General features: G+C 52.7%; 2 protein-coding genes and 2 long non-coding RNA genes across 5 annotated transcripts in view; 2 read left to right on the plus strand and 2 right to left on the minus strand.

The window, feature by feature from the left end:
* Positions 1 to 278, minus strand: part of LOC309862289 — a 39,827-nt gene extending 39,549 nt beyond the window's left edge. The window contains exon 1 of the long non-coding RNA XR_014310402.1: positions 112 to 278. This is a non-coding gene — a long non-coding RNA (uncharacterized lncRNA). The remainder of the gene's footprint in view (positions 1 to 111) is intronic.
* On the plus strand, positions 149 to 2,804 carry CCNO (cyclin O). The gene is made up of 3 exons (XM_082726008.1): positions 149 to 810; positions 1,431 to 1,616; positions 2,084 to 2,804. Exons 1-3 carry the CDS (start codon positions 424 to 426, stop codon positions 2,567 to 2,569), a joined length of 1,059 nt encoding a protein of 352 aa, XP_082582134.1. The 5' UTR covers positions 149 to 423; the 3' UTR covers positions 2,570 to 2,804.
* Positions 2,805 to 5,321: 2,517 nt separating this feature from the next.
* On the minus strand, positions 5,322 to 7,590 carry LOC309862290. Its single transcript, XR_014310403.1, has 2 exons — positions 7,008 to 7,590; positions 5,322 to 6,631 (listed from the first exon to the last, which is right to left on the minus strand). It is a non-coding gene; the product is annotated as an uncharacterized lncRNA (long non-coding RNA).
* On the plus strand, positions 7,118 to 14,408 carry MCIDAS (multiciliate differentiation and DNA synthesis associated cell cycle protein; the record flags this gene model as incomplete). Of its 2 annotated transcripts, XM_082726006.1 has the most annotated exons (7): positions 7,118 to 7,234; positions 7,322 to 7,418; positions 7,598 to 7,689; positions 11,124 to 11,196; positions 11,767 to 11,990; positions 12,797 to 12,907; positions 13,157 to 14,408. In XM_082726006.1, the coding sequence occupies 7 exons, from the start codon at positions 7,118 to 7,120 to the stop codon at positions 13,595 to 13,597; spliced, it is 1,155 nt and encodes a 384-aa protein (XP_082582132.1). In that variant the 3' UTR covers positions 13,598 to 14,408. The 2 variants fall into 2 exon arrangements, with proteins under 2 accessions (XP_082582132.1, XP_082582133.1); XM_082726007.1 differs by lacking the exons at positions 7,118 to 7,234; positions 7,322 to 7,418; positions 7,598 to 7,689 and adding an exon at positions 9,938 to 10,989.
* Between the last annotated feature and the right edge of the window lie 479 nt (positions 14,409 to 14,887).

Here is a 14,887-nt window from a genome sequence, read left to right on the forward strand (position 1 = left end):
GAGCAGCCCAGCCCCGCGGCTGGCCTCTGCGCACACTCCACCTAGCCACCGCCTCCCCACCCCCACCCCGGGCGGCGCGCGCAGCTCTCGGCGTACCCCGGGCTCCGTTACCTGGGTAACGCGGGACGCGCGCGGAAAGGCAGGACAGGGCGGGTGCGCTCGGTCGGGCGTAGCTCCTCCTCTCCGCCGCAGGCTGCGCACGCTACACCCTGCCAGCAGCTTGCTCTAAAGCGGTTCTTTAGCCGGGAAAGCGCGGCCTCGTGCCTCTCAGTAGTCATCCAGTGAGAAGCCGGGGGTGTGGTGGGGGTAAGGAGCCCGCCGAGTACTTAGGGACTCGCCGCGGCTCTGGCCAGCCTACTGCGGACTCTGGAGCGCGCCTTCGGTTTGTCGCGAGGAGTCGTAGAGCGGCCACCGGGCTGCACCATGGTGACCCCCTGCCCCACCAGTCTCGTGAGTCCCGCCGCCCGGGCTGGGAAGCGGGACCACGACCAGAACCTCCGCGCCCCGGTGAAGAAGAGCAGGCGCCCACGTCTCCGGAGAAAACAGCCGCTGCAGCCGCTGAACCCGTGCTCGCTCCCCGGAGACTCCGGTGTTTGCGACCTGTTCGAGTCCCCCAGCTCCGGGTCTGATGGTGCAGACAGTCCCGCAGCATCCGCGGCGCTAGGCTGCAGCCCCCTACCCGCTCCTGCCCCGCAGTTTGCGCAGCTAGATCTACAGACCTTCCGTGACTACGGTCAGAGCTGCTACGTCTTCCGCAAGGCGCGGGAGAGCCACTTCCACCCGCGGGAGTCGCTGGCGCTGCAGCCACAAGTGAGGCGTTGGGAGAGCGAGGTCCCCACCCCCGCTCCTCTTCCCCTCTCGGGCTCCTTCCTCTTGTGCTCCGTCTAACCTCCGACGCGCCCCGGGGCACGGAGCTTCGCGACCCTAGCGGGAAGGGGCTTTTACAGGGCCGGGCCTCCAGCCTCATTTTACAAATGGAGAAAACTGGGGCCTGGACGGCTTAAGTGACCTACCCCAAGTTTCCATACTGGTTAGTGGAAACGCGGTAGAATGCAGAGGAGCGAAGACAGTTTCTAGGTTCTAGACTCCTCCGGACCCCGGGCAAGCCATTTAACAATTCTGAGCTTATTTCCTCATCTGCAAAGTGGTGGCCCTCTCCCCTCACTGAATTGCTGAGAGGATTACACAGGGTAATATGTATACACATTTGGCACAGGGCTAGGTACGAATCCAAGGCTTCCTGGTCCTGGCCCGACCATTACTCTTCGCGCAGCAGCACCGTCCAGTGTCTCCCAGTTTCCACCGCATTTAGATCTTCCCTTTTTGTGCCTTCCTCCAGGGAATCTCCCTGAGTTTTCTTGGCAGGTTCCTTCTGCAGACCCTCCTTGCCCTAGGCTCAACGGGTCCTCCTCCCACGTCCCTCCCCGCAGGTAACGGCGGAATCCCGCTGTAAGCTGCTTAGCTGGCTGATCCCAGTGCACCGCCAGTTCCACCTCTCTTTCGAATCTCTCTGCCTGACGGTGAACACTCTGGACCGCTTTCTTACCACCACGCCTGTGGCTGCAGACTGCTTCCAGCTGCTTGGGGTCACGTCCCTGCTCATCGCTTGCAAACAGGTACCTCCACGTGGGGTCTGGGGGACAGCCAAACTCACGGAGACTCTCTGGCCACCAACCGGCTTTCAGGCGCACAAGATTTAGTGCTGGGCGCTCTGAATTTATTCTGTCCTACATTTGCAAATCTATACATCCCACAGCTTTAACTTTTCAGTAATGGCCCCCACCCCCACTAACAGCCCCCTCATGGACCCCTAAAATAGGCTGGAGTCAGTCTCAAAAGTAAATCCCAACAGCACTTTGTAGCCCTGCTATTCTAGACTTCTGGGGGGCGGGGAACATTTAAAATTCTCAAACGTTTTTTAGCTGGACAGTTAGAGAAACTGCGCTGAAAGTACACTCCAGGCGATTAAAGTGGAAGAAAGGGAGAGGAGAAGGTCCAGCTATCTGGCTGGAAGGGATGGGGGGAGTCCTGGTTTCCTCCCAAGTTTGAGACTGGGGTGGGCCTGGGCGTTCCTGTGTTGCAGGTGGAGGTACACCCACCGCGTGTGAAGCAGCTCCTGGCCCTGTGCTGCGGCGCCTTCTCTCGGCAACAACTCTGCAACCTCGAGTGCATCGTGCTGCACAAACTCCACTTCAGCCTGGGCGCGCCAACCATCAGCTTCTTTCTGGAGCATTTCACGCACGCTCGTGTGGAGGCCGGGCAGGCTGAGGTATCAGAAGCCCTGGAGGCTCAAGCCCTGGCGCGTGGTGTGGCAGAGCTGAGCCTGGCCGACTATGCCTTCACCAGCTATACTCCCTCCCTGCTGGCCATCTGTTGCCTGGCGCTGGCTGACCGTATGCTACAGCTCCCGCGCCCCGTGGACTTGGGCCTAGGTGGGCACGCCGAGGCCGCAGTGCAGGACTGCCTGGGCAAGCTGCAGCTACTAGTGGCCATAAATGAGACCTCCTTGACTCATATGCTGCCTTTCCAGATCCTAGAGAAGTGCAGCCTGTCTCCGAAATTGAAATGAAATACACATTTGTCTGTCTACCCTGGCCCGACTGCTGGACCTCTCCCATTGCTGTGAAGGAGAGCAGTCTTGGTCCCTAGAGGACTTCATGGCTCCCAGCTGGTCACGAGGTCATCCTGCAGGTTGTAAATAGTGTATAATAAGAGCGCCTCCTCCTTTATTTATTTTACTAAGCCCACCTGACAGACCTTAGTCGTTCCCCAATAAACGGGCTATCAGTCTTGGTTTGTCTGAATGCTGTTGCCTGCATTATCTGTGGGGAGGGAGGGTAAAGGCAGACGGGGATACAGGTAGTGAATAGAGGGGTCCTGCCCCCCTGGCTCCTACCCTGTAATTAGGTATCCATGCGGGAGCACCAGCTCCTTTGAGATGCCAGAGGGTCACTTGTAGACCTGTATCCCATGACCTCTTAGGAGGCTGAGGACTGCTCATGCCCAGAGGTTCAAAGGGAAGGTGGGGTGTGAACCTGAATAGAATGCACAGCAGTCTATGTGGTCTAGAGGGATGGGGACACACAGGATGCCTAGCTGGGAAGCTTTGGGAACCACGTATGCCCACTAGCTAGGGCAAAGCAAGACCTACTCTGACAACTAACAGATGCTGGAAATGAAGGCTGTTTTGGCCATGACAAATAGAACCCATTTACCCCGCAATGACTTGGTTCAACAGTTCACTTTTGTCTTACACCTGCTGCAGGTGAGACCAGGAGAACAATGGCACAGTAATCATGGCCATCATTGGGTGCTCAAATGTCCCAGGTGCTGTGGTCAGCATTCATTGTCTCAATCCTCCAAAAACTCCATGTGTTATACCATTTTTCAGAGAAGGACCCTGGACCACAGGGTCTAGAGCAATCAGGATTTGAAGGCAGGTGATCAGAGCCACACTGCCCAACTTCTCCCACTTACAGGTTTGTGGAAAGGCTTTTTAAAAACCCCTCTTCCTGAGGTAGGTGTGAGACACATTATCTACTCAGTGCGTTCCAATCAATAGAGACTATAGAGAACATATTTGGAGAGCCAGCACAGTCCCTGCCTCCAGTCGTGACACAGGTGGGAAAACTGAGTCAAGAAATGAGACCTTTGGCTCAGGTCATGATTCCCAGGGTCCTGGGATCCAGCCCACTGGGGAAATCTCTGCTCAGCAGGGAGCCTGCTTCCTCCACTCTCTCTCCCTGCCTCTCTGCCTATTTGTGATCTGTCTGTAGTAAGTAAATAAAATATATGTTAAAAAAAATGAGACCTAGGCTTGCTGGAGTTAACTCCACAGCAGTCTCCTCACTTTCATTCTCATTGTGGTGAGGCTGCCGTGGAATTTCAGTTCTGTCACCTCCAGCCAATGTCTTCACTTCTCTGAGCCTGACAATCTTGATAGAGCTGTTGTAATGCATAAGGGAGATGCTGAGGTAGTAAAAAATCATGATGAAACAAGTGGGCTCTGGAGTGCTCGAGCAAGTCTCATCTCTACGCACCCACGAGTCTCTTCTGTAGAATTAGGAAGGTCAATAACCTATTTGATAGGATGGAGGTATGGATTTTTTTTTAAGTTTTATTTATTTATCTTGGAGAGGGGCTGGGGTGGGGGTAGAGAGAGAGGATGCGCAGATTCTGACGCAGAGCTCCATCTCACAACCCTAAGTTCATGACCTCAGCCAAAACCAAGTGTCTGGATGCTTAACCAACAGCACCATCCAGGTGCCTCGGAGATATGGGTTTCATGAGATGTTCCATACAAATCCCTCTTCACAGGTCCCTGCATATAGCAAATATTCAAAACGTGAAGACTGTTGTCAGCCTGTATAATAATGGGGAGGGATTTACACAGAAAAAGAGAAAACCTTGGAGAATGAAAGGGATAATGTTAGTTATTGGGAGGCAAACCTGTTATTCATTGCACTGTCTTTTCAAATTTTCCGAAAGATTTAAAAAACTTAAGTTTTGGGGGAACAACCTTGTCATGTTCCTCTATATTTAGAATCAATTTAAATGTAGGACAAATATGCATAAATGAAAAGCAAACAAACTCAAACCAAATTTAGAGACTCTTCCTTACACCTTTCCTCACAAGTACCCTCTAGGTACTCTCCAGCACCAGGAGCACCACTTTGAGGCCCTCAGATCCCTTCTCTCCCCTTATGTTAATGTGTTAAGCTCTCCAGGAAATTTTTAGACTTGGGCTCAGGGATGGGGAAATGGTGATCCCCAAGCTGTTTGAGGAAAAAGCTGGTCTGTGATGATGAAAAGGAGAAGGAAAATTTGTATCTTCATGACCCAAGTCCCCAAATATCTAGAGCCCTCAGGAACACTGGCTCTTTTACAAAAGTGTGACTTGGGGGAGAAGTTGTTTTCACCAACATTTACTCCATCACTCAGCCAAGACTGATATGGGTGAGTTGGTTCCAGAATCATCCAGATTAGGAGTCCTATAATCATGCTACTCCAGCTCCTTTTGCCACATTTTTATGTACAATGTCGCTATATTTCTGCATTTTGGAATTCACTGATGAAAAAGGAGCCTATTCTGTAAAATCAGGAATGGACTCAGGTGAGAGATGTTCCCAAAACTCAACTAAGAGCTCCCCTACTCCTTTTACAGACTGGGAAGATAGGTAGGGATGGAGGACTGGCTAGTTACTAGGCTACTCAGGAATCAGAACTAAGCCAAGAATAGGTTGTGGGAGGCTGGAGGAGCACTGAAAAGCCTCCTTAAAACATCAACAACATCAATTTATCCACACCAAGCACCAGTTGCATTACATAATCTCATTTTAATAGCACCTCTACTGAAGTTAGCGTTATGATTTTCTTTTCTTAAAAACTTAATTTTTTGTAGTCATCCAGGGATGACTGGGTGGCTCAGACAGTTGGACATCTGTTTGGCTCCGGTCATGATCCCAAAGTCCTGAGGCTGGGTCCCACATCGGGCTCGCTCCTTGGTGGGAAATCTGTTTCTTCCTCTTGGCCCCTCTCCCCTGCTCCTGCTCTCTCTCAAATAAATACAGTCTTAAGGGAAAAAAAAAAAAGGAATCTCCACACCCAAGGTGAGGTTCGAACTCACAATCCTGAGATCAAGAGTCACATGCTCCACCAACTGAGCCAGCTACGTGCCCCAATTTTATGCTTTTCCTAAAGATCTGGTGGAGCACCTGGTTCCAATCCTCAGGTACTCTGACCCTGAAGTCAGAGCCCCTCACTGAGGGCATCATTGATACCCCCCCATTGATTGTGGTATCTATCAGTGATACCACACCAATTCTAGCTGCCTGACCTCACCTCAACCAGGTCTCCCCATTTATAGATGTATCCAAAAATCTCTAAGTCTATTCTAGCTCTACTATTGTAGAACAGTCTCCAACATTGTTAAGAGGTGCCTTTATTAATCCAGATAACAAGGAGAAATAAAAAGGGATCATATCCCTTTAAAAGAGGATTTTCATTACCACTACTTGGTATAAGACACAAACAAGGTGACCAATAGGAAGTTACCAAGGTAACTGCAGATGACCATTCAAATTCGCTATATCTAAGAGTGGTCTGAGGGATCCCCTCACCCAGGGATTTAGAGATGCTCCTTCTTGGGAGAGGCCCTGGTCTTGGGAAGGGCAGCCAAGACTTCCTCAGAGCGACCAAGGCCAGCTGTGTACAGAGTGGCCAAATGCTGCGGTGGCCAAATGAGGCTTTCGGGAGAAAGAGCCTGGGGTTTTAGGGGATTTGGGACCATGCAGTGAGGCGTTTTCCGAAAGGGGAGGAGCATTTTTAGATGTCGCTTTTTCTTAACTGACTCTCTTTTAAAGGCTACATGCAGGAGTAGCTGCCCGGGGAAGTGCGGGGCTAGGGGAACCGGGAGCGCTTCTAGGCATCAGGCAAAGAGAAACCAAAGGCAAGTCGTGAGTCAAGACCAGAAGTGCACCACCAGCCTTGCGTAAGGGTCTTCTGTAATCTGGGGGCAGTTCTGCGGCGGTCCCCGATCTTATTCTACCTCCGCACCAAATCCTACAGGGCGGTGAAATGCCGGAGTCGGACTTTGGCGAGTGTCACTCCGCGTTTCTTTCGCGCCTTACGGCTGGGGGTGGTAAAAAAATGAAGAAAGAGTTAACTTTCCCATCCCTGCTATCCGAAACGGGAAAGGCGGTATTAGGGACCAGTGGGGCTCGTCCACTCCTCCCCCACTCTGGTGCTGCCTGGAGGCAGCGGCGCCAACCCTCCCCAAAAGGGCGCTCGCGGGCCCGGGTCCCGCGCTCGCCGCTCCCGGGGGAAGCCGCGTTGCCAGGTTGGGTTTAACGCCTCCGCCCGCGCGCAGATTGTCCGGGGCTGAAGGCGCCACCTCCGGCGCTCAGGCGCGAGCCGCCCCTCCCTCGCGGCAGTCTTCCCTCTCCTCTTGGCCCTCCCTCCGCACCCCTACAGCCACCCCCTCGCCTCCACCCCGACCACGCGCTTACCCCTGCAGGCGCCAGGCGAGGCGCTGACTGTGGGTCGCTATTCCGGCCGCGGCCACTGCCGCCGCAGAACCAGCACCGCGTTCCTGGGCCGAAGCCGGCGGGGAGGCAGGATGCAGCCGTGCGGAGGCGCCGCGGCGGGACGCCGAGCCTTCGACCGCATCTGCCCCAACAGGATGCTGGAGCTGGGGGGCCGGCCTTTCGTCAAGCCCGGGAAGCTAGAGAGGAAGGTGGGGCCGCGGGCCGGTGCCAGGCAGGGTCCGCACGCTCCGGGGCCCGAAGGCTGACCCATGCTCACGGTTTTTGTGTTCGGCTAGTTCGCCCCTCCGCGGAAGTTCTTTCCTGGTTGCAGCGGCAGCAGCCCAGTGGCGATATACGAAGATCCCCGGGACGCGGAGCCCGCGGCGCTGCCAGGTGAGCCTGGCGGCTCCCGCGCGATCCCTCGGGTTCCCGGCGCCGGGTGGGTAGCGCACGCGCGGCTCAGATGAACTTTTTTCCCCGGGGCTCCAATGTCCTGACGGGAGGCCAGTGGCGAGCTCTGGCGGAGAGACTCAGGGCCCGCCTCCTGCGTGTCTCCGGTTCTCCCCGCGCAGCCCTCACCACCATAGACCTGCAGGACCTCGCCGACTGCTCCTCGCTACTCGGGTCCGACGCGCCGCCTAGTGGTGACTTGACCGATTCGCAGGTATCTCCCCCTAACTCCCGAAGCCAGGCGGCCTCCAACAGCCCAAATTCCGACTGGGGACTCCGGGGTTCCTTTCCGCAGAGGCTCATCTTGGGCCGGCGCGCAGGCAGATTTAGCTAGTGGGGGCAGACGTCGTGCCGGAATCTCAGCCCTGAGGATCGGAACTTCTTCCCTCCTGGTCTGTGGCGTCGGCGGTATTCTCAGAGCTGTTCTGACCAATTTGGGACAGAGGGGCTCACCGGGAGGATTTTCCTCCAGGGAAGGGGTCTCCGGTTCTCCCCCGCCCCCTATTCCCTGGAGCTGTGACAAAGCAATCTGGAGACTGAGCACGGAGGAGCCAGGCCAGTAGGTGGGAGCAAAATGGAGCGCAGGGCACCTGCTACTTGTCCTGCTCCCAACATCCCTGCCCGGCCGTTCACTAACAATTTTCATTCCCTGGTATCAAAGGAGTGTGAAGATTGACGGGTAACTACTCCATGAAGACTGGAAAAGACGAATAGCGTTTACATTTAGAGGAAGAGGGACGAAGGACAAAGAACTCTGGAAGAGATCTGACAGCAAACGTTCCTCTCTGCAGAGATGGCTCTTCAGCATTTGGGCACTTTAAAAAAGTCATTTTCCCCCCCTGCAAAGGTTCATGTCACTTACCCTCATGGGGCAAAGAGGTATTTGACTTTTTCTTTTCCTTAAAAGCTGATTTCCCTACTCCCACCCCACTTATACCACTTGCAAGGGCTGACACTCCCCAGGTTGATGAAGGAACCTCCCAGCATTGGTGTCTGGGATGCCAGAAGCCTGCCTGGCCATCGATTGGGCGTGAAGTGCCCAGAAGGACAGGAGGTCTTAGCTAGATGCAACCTACAGGAGGAGTGACAGTTCCAGCTTCCTGGCAGGAGGTCCTGGGGGGCATGGGTCCACGGGGGAAATGTCCAGCACTGAAGACTCCAGAAGATATGACCACCTCCGAGAACTGAGATTGGTGGAAGAACACCGCCTACCAGAGTTCCCCAAGTGCCTTTAGAATTGGGTAAGAGCCCAGATGGAGTCAGGGGAGGTGGCCACAGAAAGCAGAGAGTGGGTAAGGCAAGGGATGAGAGTGGGCATTGCCCTGCAGAGGCTGGTTTGTTTTTCTCTTTAGATCTGGATGCTCAAATAAGGAAAGACAATGCTTGAGCATCTTTCAACCGACCCAGAGGCCCATTCACTGTCTTACTCCAACATGTTTATTTTACAAGTCATGAAAACCATGCAAGCTTTTCTTGAATTTTTGCTCAAGTATTTAGAAATTAAATTTCACATCATGTTCTGTATTAGCCCCCCCCTTTTTTGGCTGCCATTGTGGTTTGGAAAAATCCCAGATTTTTAAATCTAATTGGGAAGGTAGGATTCAAAGTTTAGGATTCAAAGCATAGAGCTCATGTGAGATGGCCCAAGAGGTCCAGGACTTTTCCTGGGGAGAGACACAGCTGGTAGAAAGGGAAAGACATCCCTTAGAGGAAGATCCCCTGGAAAGACCCTGACCAGTGCGCGCTCAGGTCAAATTTCCTAGCCTCCTTCCTGCTGGGTAAGATGAGCCCAGAGGAAGCACTTGAGAAGTGTTCGTTTGAGGTCCAGAATGAGCCAAGGACCTGGGATAGCATGGGAGGAAGCATTTCCTGGGCCCCAGTTCCTGACTTAGCCTCAAGCCTGCTCATGGTAAGGGCTTTGGCTGAATCTCTATTAAGAGGAAGACCTTTCAGCCCTTGGAAAATGAGTCTTGTTTCTGGGTCTTTCAACCAGGGCAGAACTTGTGCTTCAGAATTTGCTTTGGCCCTTTCTAAGCTCCTTCCACCCTTATAGCCTCAGTTCCCAACTAGTGCTTGAGGCCTCCTAGACTGAAGCTCCAGGAAAGCTAATACTTGTACTTTCTTCAAGGTTAGGGTCAGAGTAAGTTCCTCTTCTCAGCAATATTTGAAAAGTGGAGAAGGGCTTCGGGGAAATAAGTATGAGTAACACAAAGGAATCAACAATACTGGAAGCAGTAGAGTAGGCATTTCTTTTTTTTTTTTTAAGATTTATTTATTTATCTATTTATTTGACAGACAGAGATCACAAGTAGGCAGAGAGGAAGGCAGAGAGAGAGACAGAGAAGCAGGCTCCCTGCTGAGCAGAGAGCCCGATGTGGGACTCGATCCCAGGACCCTGAGATCATGACCTGAGCCGAAGGCAGAGGCCTTAACCCACTGAGCCACCCAGGCGCCCCAGAATAGGCATTTCTGATGGGCATATTGGATGCATTCCCCCACACCATATGCCTCGAGAAATTTCCTTCCTCTTCCCCAGTGCTGTCTTCATTGGAAGACGGGCTTTCCTTAAAAAAGAGATAAACGCTAGAGGCAATGAGGTATGGAGGAAAGAAGATTGAAATAGTTACCATCCTTCTAGGAGCCCCAATTCTTAGTTGGGTGACTTTAGGCAATTCACTTTCTCTAAGCTTCAGATTCTTCATCAAACGGGGAGGGATCACTTCCTGGGCCCTGCGTGCTTCCTACATTGGGTGAGAATTAACATAGGAACTCTGCGTAAAAGAGTTTTGTCAACTCTAAATGTCCACGAATTAAGAGAATACGAGGGCCTCCCACTGTCTCCCTCGGCGTCACGCAGCCAGGCACACTGCGGGAACCTAGGAAGAGCGTCCAGTTCAAGAGATGGGAGGTGCCTCCCACCGTACCGAAAAAGTGGACTGTGACTTGCTGAGAAACAGAAGAGCAATAAGGGGCCACGCTTGCTGCCCACTGAACAGAAGCACTTTCCATAGCACGCCTGCTCCCTCATCATAGCCTACCCTTTCCCTCCTTGTTTGGGGAGAAGGTGGTTTGGCTGCGACTGAGCCTCGGCCGGATACACGGTCTTACGTTATTTCTTTGGACGCCCCTGCACGCCGTCAGGTCTTGGGAGGGAAATCCGAGCGGGCGCACACCTGTTCCCTTACCTTAGGGCAAGGCTCCTTGGCGTGTTGGAGGTAAGTTGAACGAGAGGTTCAGCGGGAGCTGGAGGAACGCCTCGGGCTTCACGTGAGGAGGCAGCTGGTTGGCTGGTGGCGGGCCAATGAGACGGCGCGGGGACTGCGGGCGGCCGGCTGCCGGACGCCCGGCCACTACGCTGAGCGCAGGACGACTCCCGCCGCAAACACAGCTCCGCACAGTTTCGGCGCTCTTCGGGATCCCCGGGGACTCGGCCCTTGCTACGACTGTTCCGCTCCTCACCATTGCAATGCAAGCCTGCTGGGTTCCAAGCCTGGGATGGGGCTTTGATTTTCAGGTAGGAGGCTCGGTTGCGGAACCACGGTGCGTGCACACCTGCTGCCAGGCCCGGGAGGGCGACCGTCCGCCTGGGGAGCGCTTCAGACCTGTTGGACGCGACGTTAACTATTTTACACCTCTGGCTTATTTCAGAACCATTCTCTGCAGACGGCAGCGGACTTCGATCTGCAGGATTTCAGAGACACAGTGGACAGTCTCATTGCAGGCAAGTGCAGTCTCCTTGCAGTTAAGTAAAGGGAGGCGGGGACGTTCCCCACTCCGCAAATCAAACTAGTTCAGACTTCGATTTCGTGGTCGCGTAGGCGGTAAACGCAGCACCTGTCAACATCGTCAGTAACTCGCCAATGGGTCCGGCTCTTCCATAAATATGAGACAACACCCTTTCTAATGGAGATGAATCGCTAAATTTATAGCGCTTTCCCAGTCTAACGCTTTGAGTTCTCGGAGAGGGAGCCCTACTCTGTGATGCTGTCAAGGAGAGGTTGGGGGGACGGGCGTGTAAAGAACGGCGGAGCTGTGTGACTTGGGGCAGGCTTGCCGTGGCCGCCATGGAGTTTGAATTCAGATAAACTCGATAGGCATATATGGAGCGCCTGCTGTGTATGAAGAAGATATCAAAAAGAGCCTGGGAAAAAGTAGGGATTGCAGAGTGAGGGGTGCTTCCCTTAAGTCTTTACGTAAACCCTACACCCGGCGAGGCAGGCGTGGCATTGTGTCTCTGTAGCTAGCCAGGCACGAGTCTGAGGCGGCAAACCTAGCTCCCACTCTTCCTCAGACTCATCCTCTTTGATGTCGCCTCCTCTGGCCGGTGGAGACTTCCCCTTCTCTCCTTGCGACGTATTGCCATTTGGGCCCTGTCTCTCTCCGCCGCTGGACCCAAGGGCCCTGCAGTCACCGCCTCTGCGCCCTCCGGACGTGCCCCCGCCTGAGCAGTACTGGAAGGAGGTGGCCGACCAGAACCAGAGGGCATTGGGGGACGCACTCGTTGAGAATAACCAAGTAGGGGCACTGGGCTGGCCGCCAAGAATCCTGGGTTGGGGATAGGGTATGGAGCTCTGGGTGGAAATGGGGGTTGCCGGAGCGGGATTGTGCCCGGGTGTAAGTCCCAACCAGTGGACAGACCAGTGCTTCACGTACTCCAGTGGCTCTCCTGTTTACAGCCTTAGTAAGTGGGAATAATCCTGCCCGACCAGATTGATTTTTTATTTTGTCAGAGAGAGAGAGAGAGAGAGCAGGCAGAGTGGAAGGCAGAGGCAGAGGGATAATAAGCAGGCTTCCCGCTAAGCAAGGAGTCCGATGCGGGACTCGATCCGAAGACGCTGAGATCATGACCTGAGCCGAAGGCAGCCGCTTAACCAACTGAGCCACCCAGGCGTCCCCAGATTGATTTTTAATAAGGACACCAGTATTTACCGAAGGCTTTATACGCCTGGTATTGTGCTTATCGATTTACTTTTTCTTCTAATACTTACAACCACTGAATAAGATACCCTTACTACCCCATGTTACAGGTTATGAAACTGAGGTATAGGAAGATTGAACTTCAGAGGCAGACCCTGTATCTGCTTCTTGCCCAAGTCCGTACTCTTCACCACCATGCTACACTGAAGATTGAGATACGTTTTGTCTAAGTGATTTGTAAAAACAAAGGGCAACTAAACAAACGTTGTTATTCCCACCATTGCAAGTGCCCTTGGGTCTCCAGTTCCAGATTAGATGTTAGGATCCTGGTATAACTCATGCAAGTATACAGATGAGACCGACCACGGTGGCCTACCTCATAACGTTTGGGTCTTCTTCTGCAGCTGCACGTGACACTGACCCAGAAACAGGAGGAGATCGCCTCGCTCAAAGAGCGGAACGTGCAACTGAAGGAACTTGCCAGTCGGACCCGGCACCTGGCCTCGGTGCTGGATGTAAGTGGGGTGCGGGCGTGTGGGACACTGCGGGACGTCGGAAATGTTCCTATGAAGCTCCCACCCTGTTCCCAGAATTGGGACCCAGGGCCGTTGAGAGAAGGACGGTGGCTGCTGAGAGCTCGCTGAGCCACCTGCAGCCGGCATCTAAGCCCGCGGAGTTCGAGAGGCACCCGGGTCTGCTTTGCACGCCCAGTGCGCGGGGAGTCCAGCCGGCCCCAGCTTGGCTCTCCTCCCCATCTTTTATAGAAGCTGATGATCACGCAGTCCCGGGATCGCGGAACGACAGCCGAGACCTTCCTGCTCAAGGCGACAGCCAAAAGGAGCCTGGAGGAGTTGTTCAGTGCTACCGGGCAGGATTGCGCGGAAGTGGACGCCATCCTGAGGGAGATTTCCGAGCGCTGCGATGAAGCGCTGCAGAGCCGCGACCCCAAGCGCCTCCGGCTACAGCCGGAGCCCGCGAAGAGCGAAGGCAAGCCGGGGCACCTGCACGGCAGCTTCCGGGGGCTGCGCACAGACTGCAGCCGGAGCGCGCTCAACTTGAGCCACAGTGAGTTGGAAGAAGGCGGCTCCTTCAGCACTCCCATCCGCAGCCACAGCACCATCCGCACCCTCGCTTTCCCCCAGGGCAATGCCTTCACCATTCGGACAGCCAGCGGGGGTTACAAATTCCGCTGGGTCCCCAGTTGAGCTGGGTTGTGGTGGCCCCAAACACTGCCCTGTATCCGAACTGAAGCGCCTGGAGGCCAAGTGGGAGTAGCTGCAACGTTTTCCTGAACCTGGCTTCTCAGAAGAGCTCCCCCTGCTGGGCGAACGCCACTCTGAAACTTTTCAGGAACCAAAAAAAGGTCTAGATAATGATGTACTTGTGAAGTCCTGGTATAAAATACTGTATATTCCTTCCCCTTTCACTGTGTGTGTGTGTGTGTGTAAACACACATAATCTCAATTTTCAAGGTTATTTTTAAGAGCTTTGAATGATAGATTTTTAGAACGAGAAGACTTAAAATGTACTTAGCTATTTTATAATTATATAATCCCCTACTTTTATAAGAAGGAAAAGTAGGCTCGAAGAGATTAAGTAATTTTCCATAAGCAGCAGCATTTATTGGGAATTTCCAGTCTTTCTCACTAGTTATTTAAAGATCGTAGGTCCAGAAGCCAGGTTTCTGAGCGAATGCTTCATTACATCACTTTCTCTGGTCCTAAGGACCCTTAATTATCTTACTTTTGAAAACTTTTGTTCTGGCTGGAAGAATAAAAAGTTAGGAGAGAAGCCAACATACTTGCTTTCGGGCAACAAAGTAGAGAAAAATGTAGATGCTCAGAGGAAATGGGCTATCTACAAAATAGGTACTAAATACATTTGTTTGTAATGATCATTCATATAATTTTGTAAGATTTATGGCATACATTTATATTAATTATAGTTTATATGTCTGAACAGAAGAATCACACAGAAAGCAAACTTGGTTGATAAAAAATATAAGTTTTAAGAAAATGGCATGTTTCACATGAAAAAGAATATATATTTTTATGTGTATGTGTGTGTGTGTGTGCGCATGCGTGCGTGTCTGTGCGTGCGAGCATGTGCAGGTGCACATGCACATGTACCAGAAACAAAGTGTGGAAATCTTGGTAAACCTATTTGAATTCCATAGATAAAACTGTGGTGCACATTCATGTCATATATTTCTACGGCTGATCTTCTAAGAAAAACTTACACATTATTTAGTGCCTTCACTTTGACTTTTTTTCTCTTTCCTTTTGTGTGTGTGTGTGTGTGTGTGTGTGTGTGTTTTCTAGTCTATTGTGAAATTATGTGACTGGCATATATATGTCAAATAGTGATTTTTCCCAACCTTCTCATTTCTCAACACAAGAGTTATTTCTTTCTGTGTCCTCAGCGTGGGCAAGTTTCCAAGCCTGTTACCTCACATTGCTAGTTCTGCCATCTAAGTGGTGATATCAGGTAACAGG

The sequence above is a fragment of the Mustela nivalis genome, assembly GCF_964662115.1.
Source record: "Mustela nivalis genome assembly, chromosome: 3".
Lineage (NCBI taxonomy): Eukaryota > Metazoa > Chordata > Mammalia > Carnivora > Mustelidae > Mustela > Mustela nivalis.